Below are 20,468 nucleotides of genomic sequence, written 5' to 3'. Positions count from 1 at the left end.
TGGCTTTAGCTACTACACAAGTGTCCTCCCTAAAGAAACCGTACATATGTCTAGATCTCAGTGGATACAGTTATAGCTTGAGTTGCACAGAAAGGCAGACACAGATCTGTTCAGAAATTAATTCCTCAGATACAAAATATAAGCTGATTTCTTGGCTGATGGAAAATCACAGCCTTTCACTCTTGAGCTGAGAAATCCTTCCTATCATAAAAGGTGCACGATGTGCCTCAGATGGAAAGAAATAAGAATGAAGAATAAAATGAAATATGCAGCAAGGATCTTTTTTTTTTCTTTCTCTTGGAAATGAGTCTGTCAAGTGACCTTTTTTTTTTGTTTACCCTCACCCTTGAAACCCACAGGTTATGAGCAGCCGCTTCCTACCCTATGACAACATAGTCACCGATGCAGTGCTAAGCCTCGATGAGGACACTGTGCTTTCAACCACTGAGGTAAGACTCTCCTTCTTGAGAGTGGATCAGCTGAGAACAACCAGATCCACCTTTCTTCTTAGTACCCGTTTCCGGAAAGTGTGTGCACTAAAATGTTTCACTGCATACCCCAGGTTTTAATATATTCAGTTGTTTCAGAAGCCTTGCCATCACCTGCCATCACAGGAACATTTCTCCATAGTTAATTGGCTCACCATTAGCATATGGCTCTTCCTGTCTTTATTATTTTAGTAACATAGCTTCAGGCAAGACAGGTAGACAGCCAAGAACAGCCTGTTTGTGCAGTATCTTCTTACTGATCACAGTTTTTCCCTTTCCAGTTAAGCCTGGGTGGGGTATTTCTATGATGGGACATTACTGTTTCTTCTAAACATGAGATTGCCTCAGCACAAGCACGTTAATTCTTTCTCCATGCACACACATGCGCATTCACCTGATGTTCAGTATACTGGGGAGGGGGCAGATACCTGGTCCTTCAGATGGTTGAAGCATTTCTGCCGAGAGCAAGACTGCACTAAGTGAAGCTGAGAAAAGAAAGATGCTGCAGAAAACCAATTTTTACAACTGGGATGAGTATTGATTTCTGGAGCCTCTTTCTGAAAATCACTGGGGAGACCAGTGACAGTTTATATAGAAGTGCAATATATTGGAAATACATTATTAATGGTAGCTATTGAAAAACTTGGATGTTCTTTTCTGCTTTCCATTCCTTCTCTCCCTTCCCTTTCAAATTTATGATCATTTTTTTTCTCCTGACTTGTAAGACTTCCCATGCTATTCTCATAGCCCTTTAGCTGATACCATTAGTGCTTATGTTAGGTCAGGAAAACCCAAATTTGGCCCAGCTGAGTACTGTACTGGCAACTTGCCATAAACCCTAAGGGCACACCTGATCTCTTTTTTAAATTGCAGCTATAGAACCATAGAAAATAGGGCAAGGAAGGACCTCAGGAGGTCACTTAGTACAACCCTCTGCCAAACCATCCCACACAAACATTTGTCTAACCTGCACTTAGGCATTTCCAGTAACAGTGATTCTGCAGTTTCTCTCAGTAATCTGTTTCAGTGCTTAACCATCCTCATAGTTAAAAAGTTCTTCCTAATAGCTAACCTTAATCTCCTGTGTTGCAATTTAAGCCTATTAATTCTTGTCCCGTACAATTGAGCATCCTCTTTATAACAGCCCATTTTGTATTTGAAGACCATTATCAAATCCCCTCTCAGTCTTCTTTCAACTAAATAATCTTATTTCTGCCAGCCTTGCATCACTGATCATATCACCAAGACCTCTACTCAACCCTGTAGTTCTCTTCTAGTATGGACTTTCTGTTTCTAGGAGCCTTGAGTCTTAGCCCTTCAGTTGACCCACATGGAGGCCACTGTAGTCCACATTGCCCCTCTGTTGATGAAGCAGTGGGTCTAGATTGGTATCTAGGCCACACACACCGTGGCAATTCCTGAGAATAGATACTAACTCTGACAGTTAGTAGAAGGTTGTTGCAGTTAGATTGTTCCTCGAGACAGAATTGGAGTTTCAGTCCCACAGAATTTGAGAAAATTTCCAGTGATTCAGGAGGGCTGAGATTTTTTTCTCTGCAAGTCTCCTACAAGATACAGCACTGGCCCACTTTGATAGTCCCCCCAGGATTCATTTTACTCTATCATTTCATCTTGGTCATTGATCATTTTTGGGGGTGGTGTGTGGAGGGTTATGTTTGAGCAAATAATTTGTAAAGAATTATTGGGTTTTGGTTTTATTCAGTTCAGCCCCATTTTCTACTGATTCAAACATTTGCTTGTTTATGTGAAATGATTCCCACTTTTCTTCACTACCTTTCCACGGCTATGAATTAAACAATGGAAATATTCAAAACTCATCTCACATACATTAGCTCCGTAAGTTGCTTGGGCCCTGCTCTACTGAAAGAAGTATGTGACCAACTCATGGGCTGCGGCATTGATGGACCAGTGTGTGAAATGCCAGGGTCAGCTGTCTGGTTCTCATTGAAGGACTGCAGTGTGGTTTGCGTCTGTTTCCTGTTTGGATGGCTCATAAACTGGAGCACAATTTGTGTATTTCCAACGTGGCAGTAGAAAGCTTGGTTTGAGATTCACTTTTGGCTATCGTTGGTGTGTATATTATCATTAGTACTTCTTGTGAGCATTCCCCTTCATGAAGCCCAAGTGTCCATGGATGCCAAGCATAAAAAACTCAAAGGTCAAGTTGAAATTTGTTTTCAGATTTGAGTTGTATCCACTTTTTCCACTACAGGCTCAGCTTTAGTGATAGCAAACGTTTTTCATTCATCATGAAATGGTGCACAATTCATTTTTTTTTCATTCCTAAGGCTAACAACCCAAAGTGGTCCATTGCATGCTGAGAGGGACATATGTATGGGAAGTAATTAGAAAGCAGCATGGGTTGGGAATGATTTAGGGACTTAAGAGACTGAAAGCTCGGTTGCTTTCTCCTGATCATTAGCTGAGTGGTAATGCTGCTTAATAGTATCTAGGATCAGTTGCTTTTTAAGGAGATTCAATGTAGGCCTTGTTTTCTCATAGGGAACTCTGTTTGCTTTAATGCCTCTCCCTGCTACCAAACAGATATTTAAACGATATGTGAGCAAGGGCATTAGATGTAGTTAGTTTCTTGTTTATCTTCTTTAGACAAGTTTGAATCTCAGGAGAAAATGTATGTCAAGTTTCATGGGAAAGACCTTTATGGCAAAAACTTCTATATTTTCATGTGTTAGCGGTTTGGATCAGATTACAACTGCTACAGGAATAGCTGTTTTATGTGCCATGTCTTTTTCAAGCTGTTTCCAGACGGTTTAAAACAACTAGAAAGAAAAGAACAAGGCTTCAACTTCATATTGCAGTAGGCATGTGTTTCTTTTGTTTCATCAAATAACTTGCAAATGAGAGAGATCTGATACTCGAGGCAAGAAATGTAACTCTTTCAGGATGCTGTAGCTAATATGTTTCCAGAAAAGCACTGCTGGAAGGGTCAGCCAGAGTTTGTCATCTGAGTTTTGGGTGAACCTAGCCTGAGCTTCAAGCTCTGGGGAAGAGTTAATGGTTGTGTGTGTGTAATCTGGGTATAACTAAGTTACTCTGCATGCTTTGGACCTGGACAAATGGAGTTGGCTTTTGCTTTTTTTAAGAAATAGAATTAATGGATACCAGAAGACTTCAGTTAAAACATATGATATGGACACATGTATATTTGGAGCCTTTTCAAAAGGGGAGCTGCTGATTAGGTGCGCACAGTTGCTTTTAAGTTCTAACAGCCATGGAGGACAGGCTGGAAAGGATACAAATGTAGGACAACCACTTCAGCTTGAACCTGGGTATTTGTGTGATTCCTGGCCTGTCCACACATACTCCTTAGAGCGCAACAGCTGCTGAAAGGAAGAGTTTCCCTTCCCTGTCCAAAATGGCTCCCAATCAAATAAACACACCTGGAGATCTTCCCAGATGTGTTCTTACCCATCTCATCCCAGACTGAACTTTGGGGTAGAAAAAGTGATTGGTGGATGAAATGAGGGGAAAAAATAACCCTCAAAAGTATCACTGACCTCTTTTTCCGCTTCTTGAGCTCCACAACTTATTCAGTGTGCAGAAATTTGAAATAATAAAATATAGCAGAGAGGACATAATAATGTTGCCGGCTCCCACAGTTTTACCGTAAGTCTCACAATAGAAAGTATTTTTTTTTTCCCTTCAAGCCCCAGCTCCTGGAATCATGTGAATACATAGGAATCTCATCCTTTATTTTTTAAAGTAAAGTTCAGCCCTTATAGTTGTAGAGAGAGGCTTAAAATTACAGCCCAAGATTCAAATATCACACAGGAAAATATCAAGGCAATCCAAATATATTTAATTATTTTAATATGAAAACCTTATGTTTTTTGAGCCAATGTTTGAGTTTGGTGTCTAACTCCTGATTTATAAATGATTTGTGTTGGCAGGTAATGCTTAGAAGTGCAACTTATGACATGGCAATTACCACCACCTATGTCACACACAAGTATAAATACACCCACCCTGGGTAATCTTTGCGTTACCTGAAAAGGTTCGATGTGTAAAGGGCATGCCTTCCAAATGTTAAAGCAGCACTTTAGTGCTCAAAGCTTCCTTTAACAGAAAACATTAAAATGTGCATAATTACAGGGCAAAATGTCAAGCAGTCAGTTTAATTTACTGATGAATACACAGAATTAATGTTTTGCAACAGTTCCAAGATTTTGAATTATGAATTAGTGGCATGGTAATATTTTGTTTTGTTGACATGCATTGAAACTGTTTGATAATTCATTTAACGATGTCTTTACCTGCAGGTGGATTTTGCCTTTACAGTATGGCAAAGCTTTCCGGAGAGGATTGTAGGGTACCCTGCTCGCAGTCACTTTTGGGACAATACTAAAGAGAGATGGGGATATACATCCAAATGGACTAATGACTATTCCATGGTATTGACAGGAGCTGCTATTTACCACAAGTAAGAAACTGAAAAATCTTTCTAAGCCTGTGCGACTTTGTTCATCATCTTTTTATTTTACAAAGTTTCTGTTGCCAGGTAATGCTTAAAGATGGAATTTATCACATGGCTATTACCACCACATGTGTCACACACAGTTTCTGGTGGAAAGCAAGAAAATTCAATTGAAAAATATAGGAAGATAATAGATGGAGTAGTTCTTTTATGGGGTAATAATTTAAATTCCCAGTTTGGCTCTGGGGATCTTGGAATCATTACTGTGTTAGCTGGTCCTCTTTGAAGTTGCTTGTATTTTGAGGCAGTCTAACTGCTTTTTTTACATCAGGAATTATACACTTCAAAGAAGCCCTGAATTCATTAAACTCCAAGGCTGAATGGCATGTAGTGTAGAAGAGTTGAGGTTAGTTCCAGACCAGCTCAGTGTCTTTGTTAACTGACCTTTATTTGTACTAGACCTGTCAAGTCTTCCTGCTACACTTGATTTTTGCTGGAGTGACACCTTGCAGTTCATAGATTTCATAAGCATTAGGGCTGGAAGGGACCTCGAAGATCATCAAGTTGAGCCCCCTGCCCCAGGTGCAGGAAGTCAGCTAGGGTCAAAGGACCCCAGCAAGATAAGCATCCAAGCGTTTCATAGTTTTGTAGTTTGTAGGGTCGGAAGGGACCCGAGCAGATCGTCAAGTCCAACCCCCTGCCATGGCAGGAAAGAGTACTGGGGTCAGACAACCCCAGCAAGGTGTTCATCTAGCCTCCTCTTAAAGACCCCCAGGGTAGGATCCAGCACCACTTCGCTTGGAAGTTGGTTCCAGATCCTAGCCGCCCTGACCGTGAAGTAGCGCCTCCAGATGTCTAATCTGAATTTACCCTCTGCCAGCTTGTGTCTGTTATTTCTAGTCACTCCTGGTAGCACTCAGGGGAACAGGGACTCCCCCAATGCCTGCTGGTCCCCCCTGACTAGTTTGTAACAGGCCACTAGATCCCCCCTCAGCCTTCTCTTGTGGAGGCTGAACAGGTTCAGGTCCTGTAGCTTCTCCTCATAGGGCCTGCCCTGCTGCTCCCTGATCATGCGAGTGGCCCTCCTCTGGACCCTCTCCATGTTGTCCACATCCCTCTTGAAGTTCAACACCCAGACCTGGACGCAGTGCTCCAGCTGTGGCCTGACCAGTGCCGCATAGAGGGGGAAGATCACCTCCTTGGACCTGCTTGAGATGCATCTGTGGATACACGACAAGGTGAGGTTGGCCTTCCTGACTGCGTCCCCACACTGCCGGCCCATGTTCATCTTGGCACCAGTGATGACTCCAAGATCCTTTTCTGCCTCTGCACTGATGAGAAGGGAGTTCCCCAACCTGTAGGCTGGTTCTTCCTCCCCGTGTGCAGCACCTTACACTTGTCAGTGTTAAATCCCATCTTCTTCTCATCCGCCCACCCCTGTAACCTGTCTAGGTCTGATTGAAGTCTATTCCTCCCTTTTAGCATGCCCACATCCCCCCACATCTTAGTGTCATCACCAGATTTGAACAGGGTGCTTTTTACCCCCTCGTCCAAGTCACTGATGAAGATGTTGAATGATGCAGGCCCGAGGATTGAGCCCTGGGGGACCCCACTGCCCACATCCTTCCAAGTCAAAAATGACCCATCCACTACCACTCTCTGGGTACGGCCCTCCAGCCAGTTAGCGACCCGTTTGGTTGTGTAGGTGTCAACACCACAATCCCCCAGTTTTTTAATGAGAATGGGGTGAAAGACTACATCTACTGCTACCCCTGCATCTAAGGATTTGGTGACCTAGTCCTAGAAGGCCAGCAGGTTGGTCTGACAGGACCTGCCAGTGATGAACCCGTGTTGGTTGCCCCTAAGCATAACCCCCCCCCCGCTGGCCCCTTGTGGACATGTGCCAGGATAATTCTCTCAAAAACCTTACCCAGGATTGAAGTAAGACTAACTGGCCTATAGTTTCCTGGGTCCTCCTTCCTCCCTTTTTTGAAGATGGGAACCATATTGGCCCTCTTCCAGTCCTTTGGCACCACACCAGAGCACCACAAGTGCTCATAAAGCCGTGCCAGGGGTCCCAGCTAATTCCCTTAGCACTCTGGGGTGGAGATCGTCCAGACCAGCTGATTTTAATATATCCAGTCCCTCCAGATCCATCTAGCTTCTTGAATGAGCCCGAAGTAGGTGCCTGCACCACATCTGGAGGGAGACTATTCCAGGTCCTGGGGGCTCAGACAGTGAGGAAATTTTTTCTTATGTCCAGCCTAAAACAGTCTTGTAGGAGTTTATGACTGTTGGTCCTTGTTTTTCCTTGGGGCGCTCTGGTGAACAGACTTTCTCCCAGATCCTGATGAACACCCCTTGTGTACTTATAGGCAGCCACCAGGTCCCCCCTGAGCCTGCGCTTTTCCAGACTAAAGAGTCTCATTGCTCTCAGCCTCTCTTGCCCTCTGATCATGCACATGGCTCTCCTCTGGACTCTCTCAAGCTTCTTGGCATCCTTCTTGAATTGTGGAGCCCAGAACTGGATGCAGTACTCCAGCTGCAGGCTCACCAAGGCCAAGTACAACGGGAAGATGACATCCTGAGATTTACTTGAGAAACATCTATACACGCAAGCCAGGGTTTTGTTTGCTTTACCAGCTGCAAGATCGCATTCGTGGCTTGTATTCATCTTGTGGTCAGTCATGACCCCAAGTCTCCTTCAGCAAGTGTGATAGCAAGCGTAGCATTGCTGAGCCTATAAGTATGCTGTGGGTTTTTTCCGCCAAGGTGGAGTACCTTGCATTTATTGGTATTGAATGTCATCAGGTTTGTGTCTGCCCACTTACTAGGCTTATTCAAGTCAACCTGTCCTCAGGTGTAGATGCTGTGCCCCAAAGTTTAATGTCATCGGCAAACTTGGCCAGTGCACTTCTGACACCAGTGTCCACATCATTGATAAAGATGTTGAAGAGAACCGGTCTAAGGACAGAGCTTTGGTGGACGCCATTGGTCATAGAGCGCCATAATGATTCACTACCATCGACCACTACTCCTTGGGTCTGACCTCAGAGCCAGTATCCCAGCCATCGTATTGTGGTGTAGCTGAGGCCACAGTTAGCCAATTTTTCCTTGAGGGGATCCTGAGACACCAGATCAAAGGCTTTTTTTAAAGTCCAGATATATGACGTCAGTCTCTTCTCCCTTGTCCAGGTGATATGTCACTTGGTCATACAAGGAGATGAGATTGGTCAGGCAAGACCTACCCGCTACAAACCCATGCTGGCTGTCCCTCAGGATGTTGCCCTCAGCCAGCTTATCCACAAGGGTCTCCTTGATAATTTTCTCCAGAATCTTGCTGGGGATTGAGGTCAAGCTGAATGGCCTGTAATTCCCGGGATCTCCTTTCTGCCCTTTCTTGAAGGTGGGTACCACATTGACCTTTTTCCAGTCTTTGGGTACTTCACCTGAGCACCACAAGTTTTCAAATATTTTTGCCAATGGTTGGGCTATGACACCTGCCCGCTCCTTGAGTACTGTAGGGTGTAATCTGTCAGGACCAGCTGACTCGAAGGTGTCCAGCCTCTGAAGGTGATCCTTTACTAGATCAACACTGATGCTGGGTATAAATATGCCCTCACCCTGGCCATCTCACATCTTGCTAGGCAGGGTGGTCCCACTGGATTGATGAAAGACTGACACGAAGCACCCATTAAGAAGATTGGCCTTTTCCTGGGTGTCAGTTATCAGCTGTCCCGTTTGGTTCAGCAGGGGTCCATGTTACCCTTGCTTTTTTTCCAATTCCCTACGTATCTGAAAAAGGACTTTTTGTTATCCTTGATATGTGAAGCCAGATGAAGCTTGCTTGAAGCCTTGATTTTGCTAATCTGCTCCCTGCAGATACGGGCCAGTGCTGAGTACTCCTCCTTGGTGGTAATTCCAGCCTTCCATCCTTTATAAGTCTCTATTTTGAGGTGTAGGAGGTCTTCAGGTTCCCTGCTGAGCCAAGGGGGTTGCTGTGCCCTTTTGCTACCCTGCCTCTGAGATGGGATGGCCATCCCTTGTGTTGTCAGGCTCGCTCCCTTGAGGAGTAGCCATTCCTCTTGGACTCCTCTTCATGTCCAGTTGTGGTCCCTTAGGGCCTCGACAGTGAGCCTGCTGAGCTTGTCAAAGTCAGCTTAGTTTAAAGCCCAGTCAAGCAGGTCAGCCAGTCTGGCTGAGAAGAGCCTCCTCCCCGGCGCAGTGCTGGCCATCTCTCCCCAGCAGACCACTGCCTCTCTCATCAAAGAGCAGACTGTGTTTGTGGAAGCCAAAGCCTTCACGATGACACCAGCACCGCAGTCTTTGGTTAACCACTTCAATCCATCTCTCCCTCCTCAGCCCATGACCCATAACTGGGAGGAGTGAGGAAAAGACCACCTGTGCCCCTAAGCCCCGCTTCTAGAGCCCTGTAGTCTCTCATGGCCCAGCTGGGATTGCTCCAAGCCGTGTCATTCATGCCCACATGGATAGGGAGCATAGGGTAGTGGTCAGAGGGCTGGATAATCTTTGGGATCCTCTCTGCTTGGTCCCTGATGTGGGCTCCCCGGAAGCAGCAGACCTCCTGGGCTATCGGGTCAGGAAGGCAGATTGCCCCCTCAGTCCCTCTCAGGAGGGAGTCTCCCATGATGAGCGTTCTGCTGTTCGTCTTAGGGAGAATAGGGGTGAAGATCCTCCGTTGCCTGCAGGAGCTGGCATCTCAGCAGGCTCTGCTGGGGCTGCAAGAGGTTTGTACCTGTTGCAAAGCCCCAGAGAGGAGGGGACCTTGGTGTGGTGGGCCTCGGGGCCCTTGACCACCTTGATCCAACCCCCTGGCTGGATAGTATGGGGGAAGAGATTGATGTCATATATCTTGACTTTAAAAGATCATCTGGTATCCCATGATCACCTTTTGGCAAAACTGGCCAAGTGCAGCTTTAGGTCCACCAGCATCCGCTGGCTGGGGAACTGGCTCCATGGCTGGACCCAGAGGGTGGTGGTTGACGGAAGTCAATCATCGTGGTGCCCTGTGACCAGTGGGGTCCCTCAAGGCTCTGTCCTTGGACCTATTTTGTTCAAGCTGTTCATTAATGATGTGGACGTTGGAGTGAGAAGCAAACTGGCCAGAGTCGCCAATGACACCAAACTTTGGGGCAAAGCATCCACACCTGAGGACAGGGTGGTAATCCAGGCTCACCTTGACAGGCTCAGGAAATGGGCGGACGGGAACCTGATGGTGTTTAACACCAAACAATGCAAGATTCTCCACCTTGGGAGGAAAAACCTGCAGCATGTCTATAGGCTCTGCAGTGCTACACTGACTAGCACTACGGACAAAAGGGACTTTGGGGTCAGGATTGACCACAAGATAAACATGAGTCATCAGTGTGATGCTGCAGCTAGCAAAGCAAGCAAAACCCTGGCTTGCATCCATAGATGTTTCTAAAGCAAATCCCCAGACATCATTCTCCCATTGTACTCAGCCTTAGTGAGGCCTCAGCTGGAGTACTGCATCCAGTTTTGTGCTCCACAATTCAAAAAGGATGTGGAGAAGCTTGAGAGAGTCCAGAGGAAAGCCACGTACACGATCAGAGGTCAGGAAAACAGACCTTATGATGAGAGGCTGAGAGCCATGGGGCAGGCTCAGGGGCGATCTGATGGCCTCCTATAATTTTATCGGGGTGCTCACCAGGACCAGAGCACCCCGAGGGATGACAAGGTCAAATGGTCACAAACTCCTGCAAGACCGTTTCAGGCTGGACATAAGGAAAGAACTTGTTTACTGGCTGAGCCCCCAAGGTCTGGAATGGCCTGCCACCAGAGGTGTTTCAAGCACCCACTTTGAACGCTTTCAAGAGAAACCTGGGTGTTTTTCTTGCTGGGATCCTATGACCCCAGCTGACTTCCTGCCTTTGGGCAGGGGGCCGGACTCAATGATCTTCCGAGGTCCCTTCCAGCCCTAATGTCTATGAAATCTAGGAAATCCCAGAGTCCTCCCTTGTCTTGGGAGGTGACCTTGGTCTACCCTCTGCCTTCAGGGGGTGGGTGAAGGGCCTGGCAGTAAGAGTCTGTCTCCTGCTTGCCATCCCTGATGGCACGGCGGTCTCTGCACTGCGGCCTGGAGCTCCTTTATCTGGCACCCCAGAGACTCCAAAGTGGAACAAACCTCGCGTGTGGCGGTATCCATGCTCCCGGTCCCATGAGCCTGGAAACGTGCCGGGCAGCACCTGCAGTCTGGAGTCAGGGGCTCTGCCTGCGTGGAGCCTGGAACCGTGGGCTCCGTCTGGGTGCCAGTACATTGCAGAGAATCCTGTAGTCAGTGTCTCGCCGGATTTCAAGTCTCTTAGCTTTTAATAAGAGGTCAGAGTAATCTGCTGTCTGATCCACCCCCCACAATGTGGGATCTAGATTTCTTTAGGTTCACAGCATACCACCTGAACTACAAGCAGTAAAGCCTTTTGCCAGCTTAAACATAAGAACATAAGAAGTGGCAAATAGTGGATGCTTTAGAGGGAGCGTTTATCTACAGGGCATGTCTGTGTACAGGGCATACCGCCCCCTGCCACACTTTCCCTGCATCAGCTATCATCAGTAGGCATGTTAGCGGTTTCATCCCAGATTGTTCTTTTTAATAGCTGTTAAGGTTCCTAGACCCCAGTAAAGCAATGTTTACATTAATAACCCTGTTGTTGGTTTTGCAGATATTATCACTACCTGTACACTCATTACCTGCCTGCCAGCCTAAAAAATATGGTGGACCAACTGGCCAATTGTGAAGACATTCTAATGAATTTTTTGGTGTCAGCTGTGACAAAATTGCCTCCTATCAAAGTAACACAGAAAAAACAATATAAGGAGACCATGATGGGACAGGTATGTATCTGAAATGCATTCCACCTTACTGAATCGTCATGGTAAAATAAATTCCAGATAAGTTTTAAAGTCTGCTTTATTTTTCACAGTTTCTTGTCTGAAAAAAAATGTAAATAGGTCTGAGAATATCTTTAACAGACTGAAGAAGAATCTAAAAATAGTGATGGCAAATGTCTATGGAACACAGCTTCCTCTCCTCATTTTCCTGTATTGCTTTATTTATTTGTGGTGATCTAAAATCCATGCAACATTTTTTTGTGACAGCTGAGTTTTAGTTGAGAAAACTTGAGTTCTCCAATTAATATTTTAGACCCAGACCCATTGTGCCATGCTAGAAGCACAAGTAAACCCTTGAGGGTGTTTCAAAAAATAGTATTAATGAATTTAAGGTATAGAGCAATCTCTGTGCTGTTTAAAAATATATCATATTCTCAGTGCAATTGGAGCAGTCATCTCCAGCTATGTCACAATAGATGTCATTTTTATTTTTATTTCCTTTAGGAGGTAAAGAATAACCAGCCACATATTTGTTTCACAACTGACACAATATGATCGCTCAGTGGCTGGTGTGGTTCATAGGTAAAATGTTAATTTTAGAATGAGTTTCAGTAGTGAACAGAGTCCTTGTCCAGTTGTTAGTTAAGGATCATATTCTCTGACAAGAATGGGATCCAACTTGTAGGACAAGGCAACATCGCCATGTTTTTTCTGCCTCCCTGTCTAAGTTGAGACTCCTGCAGAGAAACAAGCCCCATATACCCTTCTTCCCCTGTGCCTAAGTCACAAGACAGAAAAGATAGCTTAGAGGGATCCATGGTGCATGCCTCATCACTGCTCTTGGCATATGATGTAGGGCAGGGATTTCCAACTTTTTTGCTTGTGGGGCCAGATCATGAACTTTTCATCACGCAGCGAGCCGGCCAAAGGACACCCTGCTCCCCCCCATTAGGAAGCTGCTGAGGGGCTGGGGGAGGGACACAGGGTGGGAACGAAAGTAAAGAGTGTTTACTTTCGTTTCCCATTGCAGCACCTCGGCCCTCAGAAAATGGCAACATACGTGGGCCATATGTTGGACAAGCCTGGCGTAGGGTATTTCATGGTGTCTCTCTTGGCATATGCTGAACAGGAGTGAGTTGACAGGGCTTGCAGGGATGGTCCTGGGTTCAGAAGGTGATGGACTGAGCATGGCATTGGGCTTTATGATTCCTGCCTGACTGAATTGTGGAATAAAGGACATTGCTCCTTTTAGGTCTTGGCGTTCCACTTCAGTTTTCCATTAGAGCCTGAGTAGCCACAGCACTGGGGTGGAGGCGATGCGGGGTGGGAAGGGACCAGCATTGCCTAAGCAGTGTTCATGCAGGTAAAGGGCATTATATGATTTTAATAATGGCATAACCATATGCCCTCCAGTGCTGTCAACAGGTCCTTGCACAGGCAGTATGGGTCCACCCACACCATCCCTGGAGAAGGTGGCCCCTAGAGCCTCACCAGTATGTGGAGCCAGACTTTGTCTTTTTTGCCTAGGACTGCGCACAGACTTGTCTTGTTCAGAGGCTTGTGTCTTGTGTGAACCAAGAACAACAGCTTTCTTAAAATGAGTTGTTCCTGCAGCTCTAGGGAATGTAATGGGCCATATTCATGATTGTTTGAAAGATAAATAAAAAATTAAAATATCTGGCCCTTAATGCTGTGACACAGGTTAACGGTCATATTGGAAATTCAATGGTAAGGGCTGAAATGTCTCCTAGAATCCTTCGGCACCCTGTTGCTGGCTTGCCCTGTCATGATTGTGTATAATCAAGAGTCTGAGATCAGTGCACATTATAACCTATCATTTGAGCTGAACTAGTCCAGCCTGTGGTATAGATCAATTCTTAGCCTTCACTTGAAATTTCCTGATTTTATCACTTCCTTAACGTTTTAATGAGCACAATTTGAGATGAATTTATGGGTTTTTTTTTAAATGGCAGTGCAAACATAAGTAAAGTGCTGTAGAAATATGGCACAAAACAGATTGTAATGGCACTTTCTGAGCACTTATAGCTTGTTTTAAATAATTGTTTTGGATTGAAAGTGTTTTTTTCATATAGCTCAGGTACATTATTTTCCAAATAGAGAATAATAGCTCCTTCAAAGCTTTTAGGGTCTGATTTTTCAGAGATGCTGAGTGCCTATGGCTTCTACAGGATTTAAAAGGAATTGTGGATGCTTAGAACTTTTGAAAATTAGCCCATTAGTATTTTGGGTAAACACAAAATGTAGTTTTTATATTCAGGTTAAGTACTGTAACTAGCAGAAGGCTGGATATAATAAAAAGGGTTATATGATTCCCTTTCCTGGCCTCTCTATGTATTGTATTGGCTCCTCCATCGTGAACTCTGAGTTCCTGTAGTGTGAATTTGTTTTTAGGCAATGTTCAGAAACTCCAATCATGCTAATACTTATAGGCATGAATAAGGTAATGTATGTTAGGAGTTGAGCTGAAATTGGATAATATCTGTTGCACTATTCCTGTGGACACTCTCTTTGATTGGGCCCAGACAATGGACTCTGGACCTACAATACTTTCAAAAGATTCGTCTTGAACGCTGACCCCTGTCAGGTGCTCCCCAGCTCAGAATTTCCAAGCAAATTGACTCCAGCAGCAGCTTCCAGGATGAAGCATTTGTGATCCCACCCAGCTTGCATGAACACTAGTGGCAGTTAGGTTGGGCCCTGAGTTTGTGAGGCTCTCAGCCAGTTTGCAGCTGTCACACTGTGGTGTGTGCACACTAAGCACTATGGCTTGGGATTTGTACCTCTAGCTCAAGTGGTTGCATGCTCGTTGGAAAATGAGCATGCGCTGAAAAAAAAACAGAAAAGGTTTATTTTCTTCTATCAAAAATATATTGGGCATCGGGCTAAAATAAAAAATATATTCAGGACTAAACCCTTGACAAGTTTCAGGTGGTTTGCCCAGACCTATTTCTGCTCCGTATGCTGTCTGATAACCATCAGAAGCCAATAGACTTGTGTTTTCATTATTCACAAGGGCCAGCCAGCTGACCAGCTGTTACTGAGGTCAGATTTATTCCATGTAACTTGAAGGATAGCTACCAAGTATGTACGTTGTTTGCCAAATCTCAGCCGAATATTCAAGTTTTAGAGCAAGGTGATACGGTCCTGGCATCACTTCATACTGCCATGTCATTACCACTGCACCTCCTGCCATTTACACAGCTTGGTTGACACTATGACTTATTGTTTCCTTTCTCTCCATCCAGACTTCCAGGGCTTCTCGCTGGGCTGACCCCGATCATTTTGCCCAGCGGCAGAGCTGTATGAACACTTTTGCCAGCTGGTTTGGCTATATGCCGCTGATCCATTCTCAGATGAGGCTTGACCCTGTCCTTTTTAAAGATCAGGTCTCCATTCTGAGGAAGAAATATCGAGACATTGAACGACTTTGAGGAGTCCTGCTGAGGGGACTGAACTGTACTATCTGCCCAGTGCAGATCTACTGACACTTGGAGCCAGACTGTACCAAGGACAAAAGTACATGCAAATGGAAAGCTGACTTGTGGCTCCTTAAGGATTCATTGCTCTGGACTGATTCAAACCACCTCATGGGCTACTGTCGCTCAAGACTAGGTTGTGTACAGTTTCATTATGGAACATTAAATAATTATTTTTGAAATGATTGCTATGCAGGTTTAAACTTTTTTAATGATCAAAAAACTATTAAAAACAGAGATCTTTCTTTAATCAAAATTGTGTTGGCTGTGAATATTTCAAAGTTGCCATTCCTTCCTTTACACGTATTTTGATTATCTTTGCAATTCTCATTCGGGTTTCCCTGCGAAGTTAAAACATTCAGATCTCACAGGGAGAAAATGCAGCAGTTTTGAAAATAAATTGAGCACAAACAGGACAGCAATTAAACATTCAGTTTCATTTAAAGCTGATTTTTTTTCTCTCTCACTACTCAAGTTAATAGCTGCTAATGTATGGAGTTCTATTGCTCAGAGAGGAAGCTGAATATCCATTTAGTACAACAGAGTTAAAATCCTACTGTTTGGGATATAAAAACAATAAAACCTATTTTTAAATGGCGGACGGGGGAAAGATTGATGTCAAGGAACAAAACAGATAAGATTGAAGTGAGAGAGGAATTTATGCACAGCAGAAATCCAATGCCTTTTAATCATGAAGGAATGACTCATAACAAATCATTTTAACATCAGGATGGTTGCTATAATTTGGATGCTCTGCTTGTTAGTTAGTCTCCATTATGAACAGGCATTGCTACACTGCTGGATAAGCTGTGGTTTTCATGAGTTCCTCCTCCTTGTTTGTGGGGGCATATATATATCAAAGTGACACTATGTGTGTCTTAGTAGTTAAGGGTCTATCAACATTTCTGGTTTAATCCCCTTGTTTTAAAGGAGGAAGGAAAGGAAAAGTAGGAATCTGATGGTGAACTACAAGGGGTTTCTAGGGCTTGGCATTAAAGGGCTTTGCCTGAAACCAGTTGTTTTTTACAAATGTTTGAAGAAAATCAACTGAGCCCAGGCACTTTGTATTTGTAGGAGTGAAAAGGAAAGGCCAGATTCCTTCCTGAAGGCTTTCTGGTACTTCAGATAACTATATGGATGGGAATGGATTTACTCTAAACTTACCAGAGGGTAATTCCAGGCAGAATCTGGCCCCTAAACCCAGGCATTTGTTCTTGGTGCTTTTCTGTAATATTTCTACTAAAAAATGGGTTTGTCATTTCAAACAGAAGCATTTCAGTCAGTCCGTAGTGTACAAACTAGTTGCATCTTGGGGCAAGAAAGCACGAAGGTTGATAGAGATTAGGAAGACAACAACAGAATCGACTAGGTAAAAAAGCACTTTTCAAAATGTTTTAACACTCTCATTCTCATGAGCTGTTCTCGGGGTGCTTCTAGTACTCATTGCTCACACACAGTGTGTTAAATTTGAACTGAGAAGGTTTGGCTGTGCCCCCAAATAAAAACAGTGCGGATCATTCCTTACCTCCAAACCTTTGTGTTAGGTAGTTAATTCAGGGCCTGGAGAGTGTGGCTTTGTAGTTAGAACATGGGGTCCTGGAGTCAGTCTATTCCTGGCTCAACCAAGGACTTGTTACATGGCTTCGGATAAGTTTCTGATCTGCTGTGTGCCTCAGTTTCCCCATCTCGAAAAAGGGGGCATAATTGTATTTGCCCATTTCACAGGGGGATTATGAAGCTGAATGAATTAGTGTTCACAGGGAAACACAAGTTCCTCTACTGAAATGTGCTATCGAACTGCGAAGTGTTATTGACTCATTGTGTAGTGACATATCAGGACATTCCAAACAATGTTTTTCTGTCTGTATGAACTGCAATAACCAGGTAGGACACAGGAAGTTAGGGCAGAGTTCAGTTCCTGACTGTTGTTATAAGTCTGAGCCAAACTTTTAAAAACATTGTTGAGGTATTTTGAGCTTTCCGTAGTCTTTTTTTTTTTTTAATTATTGTGTTGGGTTTTTTTGCCAAATCGAAGCAAAAGACTAACCTCTGTTGGCCTAAAGTTCAAAAGTGGAGATCACCCAACTGTTCTTGTTGGCCTTCTCACTTTGGAAAATAAGGCCACTTTTTTAGGTGCTAAAATCTATCTGGCCTATCTTTAGGCTTGTGTTTTTGAAAATGTGGTCACATATCAGCCTGGATCAGCACAGCTCCCATTTTGTTTTTTGTCCTACTTTCTGGACAAGCACATAGATGTTTTAGCAGGAATGTCTGGAGCTCTGGGAGTTAGCTAATGGAGCTGTAGGCAGCAGGAAGAGACTGGGCTTTATTAATTCACCATACAAAAAACAATGACAATAGTACTGCTTTTTGTTTTATTGAATGAAATTACTTGGCAAAAGTAGGGTGGGTTTTTAATAAACCATTTTTTTAATTCGGAAGGTGAAATTTTGGGGCTTAAGCTATCTGACATGGTCTCACTGACATTTTTTTAATGCGCAATTTCTTGAAGTTGCTAAACAAATGTAATGGGGCTAGATCTGAATATCATTCAAGGCTCTTTCTGTTTACAGATCACTAATTACACAAGTAACAATGCAAGGCTTAACTCCAAATGGTTTCAGATAGGTATGGGGCATTTTTCTTTGTAGCATGTTACCAAGGCATAGCCATCTCTCAAGAAAAGAATGCGTCTCCCAGCCAATCTTGATAATGGCCATAGATCTTTCTGCCCATGTGTGGAGACTCAGTTCCTAGCTAAATGTTGAAAGTTGGATACAGATTTCATTCAGAACATTGTGCATTATCCACAACGATGACCAAACAGTGTTCCTAAAGCAGGCTAGGCATGGTTCAGACCCATACCACATTGTACAGAGCTATGTTGTTTCTGTAGCAAATGAAATCTCCTTTTTATCTCATGTTAGGAATTAGTATATTGGGGGGGGTTTCCCCCCTCCCCTTAATTCAAATGGTGCTCAAACAAGGGTTATTCCTTGTTCTTTCTTGTTTTGTTTTAGGCTTATTTTTTGTTAACAGCAGGCTATGTTAGCCTTTACTTTACAGGTACTTGAATGCCTGATGACTTGACGGAGTGTTACGCATGTGGCCTTTAGCAAAGGTTACTGACCTTAATTTAATCAGGGGTGAGACGGATGGCTGAATGTGAATAGATCCATGCCATTAAAAGAGAATAAAAATAAAGATCTGCATTTGGGAGAACTAATGAATTTTTAATTGAATTTATTTAAAAAAAGAAAAAAAACCCAAACTGGCTGGTTGTAATTGGAATGGAACCTCTGCTGGAAGAGGGTTTAATCATTAGAAAAGCAGGACACAAAAGTGAGGGCAAACTTCCAAGATTAGAAAGTGCCTGGCCAGCCCCGCAGCCCCAAGGGCCTGTGTAAGATCTTATTCACCCTCTTTCCATTTTTGAAAAACTCTAATTATCACCATAACTTTTTGTAAGTGTGGATGTTTAAGCTTTGTAATGATTTCATAATGAACATGCCCTAGTGCTAATCCTTGGCTATTGAGCACTTTGATCTACCTTGAAACCACCACAGATTTGATCAATTTCAGATTTCAATTTCTTTTTTAGAGCCAGGTTTGACACAGAAATTAATCTTTCACCAATGAGCACCTTTTAAAATAGCTCATTTACCAAAAATACATTATTTCAAGACTGGAAGTGATGATTTGACATTGAGACAATGAAAGTACCAGCCTACATTCAGCTAGATATAGCCCTTTTTTTTTTTTTAAGGACCCTTTCTTCCCCCTGCCAAAAATTCAACATACTTGTCTCTCTTCTCATATCTAAAACAAAACAGCAGCATGCTGTTGCCTTCTAATACCTCTGCTAATCATCTCTGAGTTGTCATATCCCCAAATCAAGCTCTCTTACAGCAAAGAAAGGATGGGTTGGATTTGTTTTCTTCCAGTCTGGCTTTGCTGTCAAAACCTGCAGCTTTAGCATTTTGTACACAAACCATTGGCAGTCAGCCTGATCCTGCCTTTGCCCAGCACAGAACTCCATTGGCTTAACCATGGAAGATGGGTCCATGATTGAAGTCAGCCGGTCCTGTGCAGTGCCTGTGGGCTGCCCAAGGCAGGGTCAGAACTGCTGCCCTCTGCACACTGAAACAGAGTGCTCCAAGCTTTCTGTGTTTCACATGATTTACAGTGAAGTCCAGTAGGCCTTTACACTACTATTTTAAATGTCTTCACATGCCTTTTTACAGTAGTTCATTTCTTTTGAGCTGTCAGTGTCAGCCCATATTGTACGTTAGGATGCTCCCTTGTCCATGTGATTAGTTACTGTTTCACAGTGAAATTAGGGGTTATCAAATAGGCCTTGTGACAGTGTACATAACGTTGTATATTTATTTTGAGAGAAAATATGTATAGTGTCTGACTGACAGGGATAAAGAATCCAACTGAGAATACGTAGATGGGCAATTGTAAAGCAAAAAATATATACCTTATTTTGTAAAAAATGTACATTTTGGGGGAAATTTTCTAATGCATTACCACTGTTTTCATAGTACTGCCACATCTTTCTTTCTTTCTTTCTTTTTTTTTTTAAACTGTTTCTCCCCTTTTGTTTGACTATTGACAACACGGTGCAATTAAACCTATAAAGCAAGTGTGTGAGTGAGAGAAAAAAGATGGAGTGAGAAATTACAAAGCCATATCACTTGATTTACTTCATTAACCTGTATAACGTTATAGGTTTACCATCTAAGATAGGTTGTTTTTATAGATAGTGTCACCAAAGACTTTTTTCTTCAAATTTATTAAAAAGCAAATTGTTAATAAATGACATACCTTTCTGCTGCAGTGTGTTTTATTATTTGTAATGAAGAATCGCAAACTTGCTTCTAGTTCTGACAGCTAGAGAATCAAGGAAAACAGGGCTGGAAGGGACCTCAAGAGGTCATTCTACCAAACCACTTGCTCAAGGCAGGATCATCCCTGTCCAAACCAGCCCAGCCAAGCATTGTTCTGACTTATGCTCTGAGATGGAGCTTCCACATCCTATTTGGAAGGTTCTTCCCTATATCTAATCTCAGTCTCTCTTGTTGTAACTTAAGCAACTCCCTGGCCTGTTCCTAGTGAACATAAAGGACAATTGATTGCCATCTTTTGTGTAAC

General features: G+C 43.5%; 1 protein-coding gene across 2 annotated transcripts in view; it reads left to right on the top strand.

Moving 5' to 3' along the window:
- The window catches only part of EXT1 (exostosin glycosyltransferase 1), a 243,222-nt gene extending 223,076 nt beyond the window's left edge, over positions 1-20,146 (top strand). For both annotated transcript variants that reach the window (XM_090040542.1, XM_090040541.1), the window contains 4 exons: positions 360-449; positions 4,790-4,950; positions 11,646-11,817; positions 15,081-20,146. In XM_090040542.1, the coding sequence (XP_089896668.1) occupies positions 360-449; positions 4,790-4,950; positions 11,646-11,817; positions 15,081-15,266 (609 nt within the window). In that variant the 3' untranslated portion in view covers positions 15,267-20,146. The remainder of the gene's footprint in view (positions 1-359; positions 450-4,789; positions 4,951-11,645; positions 11,818-15,080) is intronic.
- Positions 20,147-20,468: the final 322 nt, after the last annotated feature.

The sequence above is a fragment of the Crocodylus siamensis genome, chromosome 3 (genome assembly GCF_052110815.1).
Source record: "Crocodylus siamensis isolate JL-2025a chromosome 3, ASM5211081v1, whole genome shotgun sequence".
NCBI lineage: Eukaryota > Metazoa > Chordata > Crocodylia > Crocodylidae > Crocodylus > Crocodylus siamensis.
This window is presented reverse-complemented; position numbering and strand designations above follow the sequence as displayed.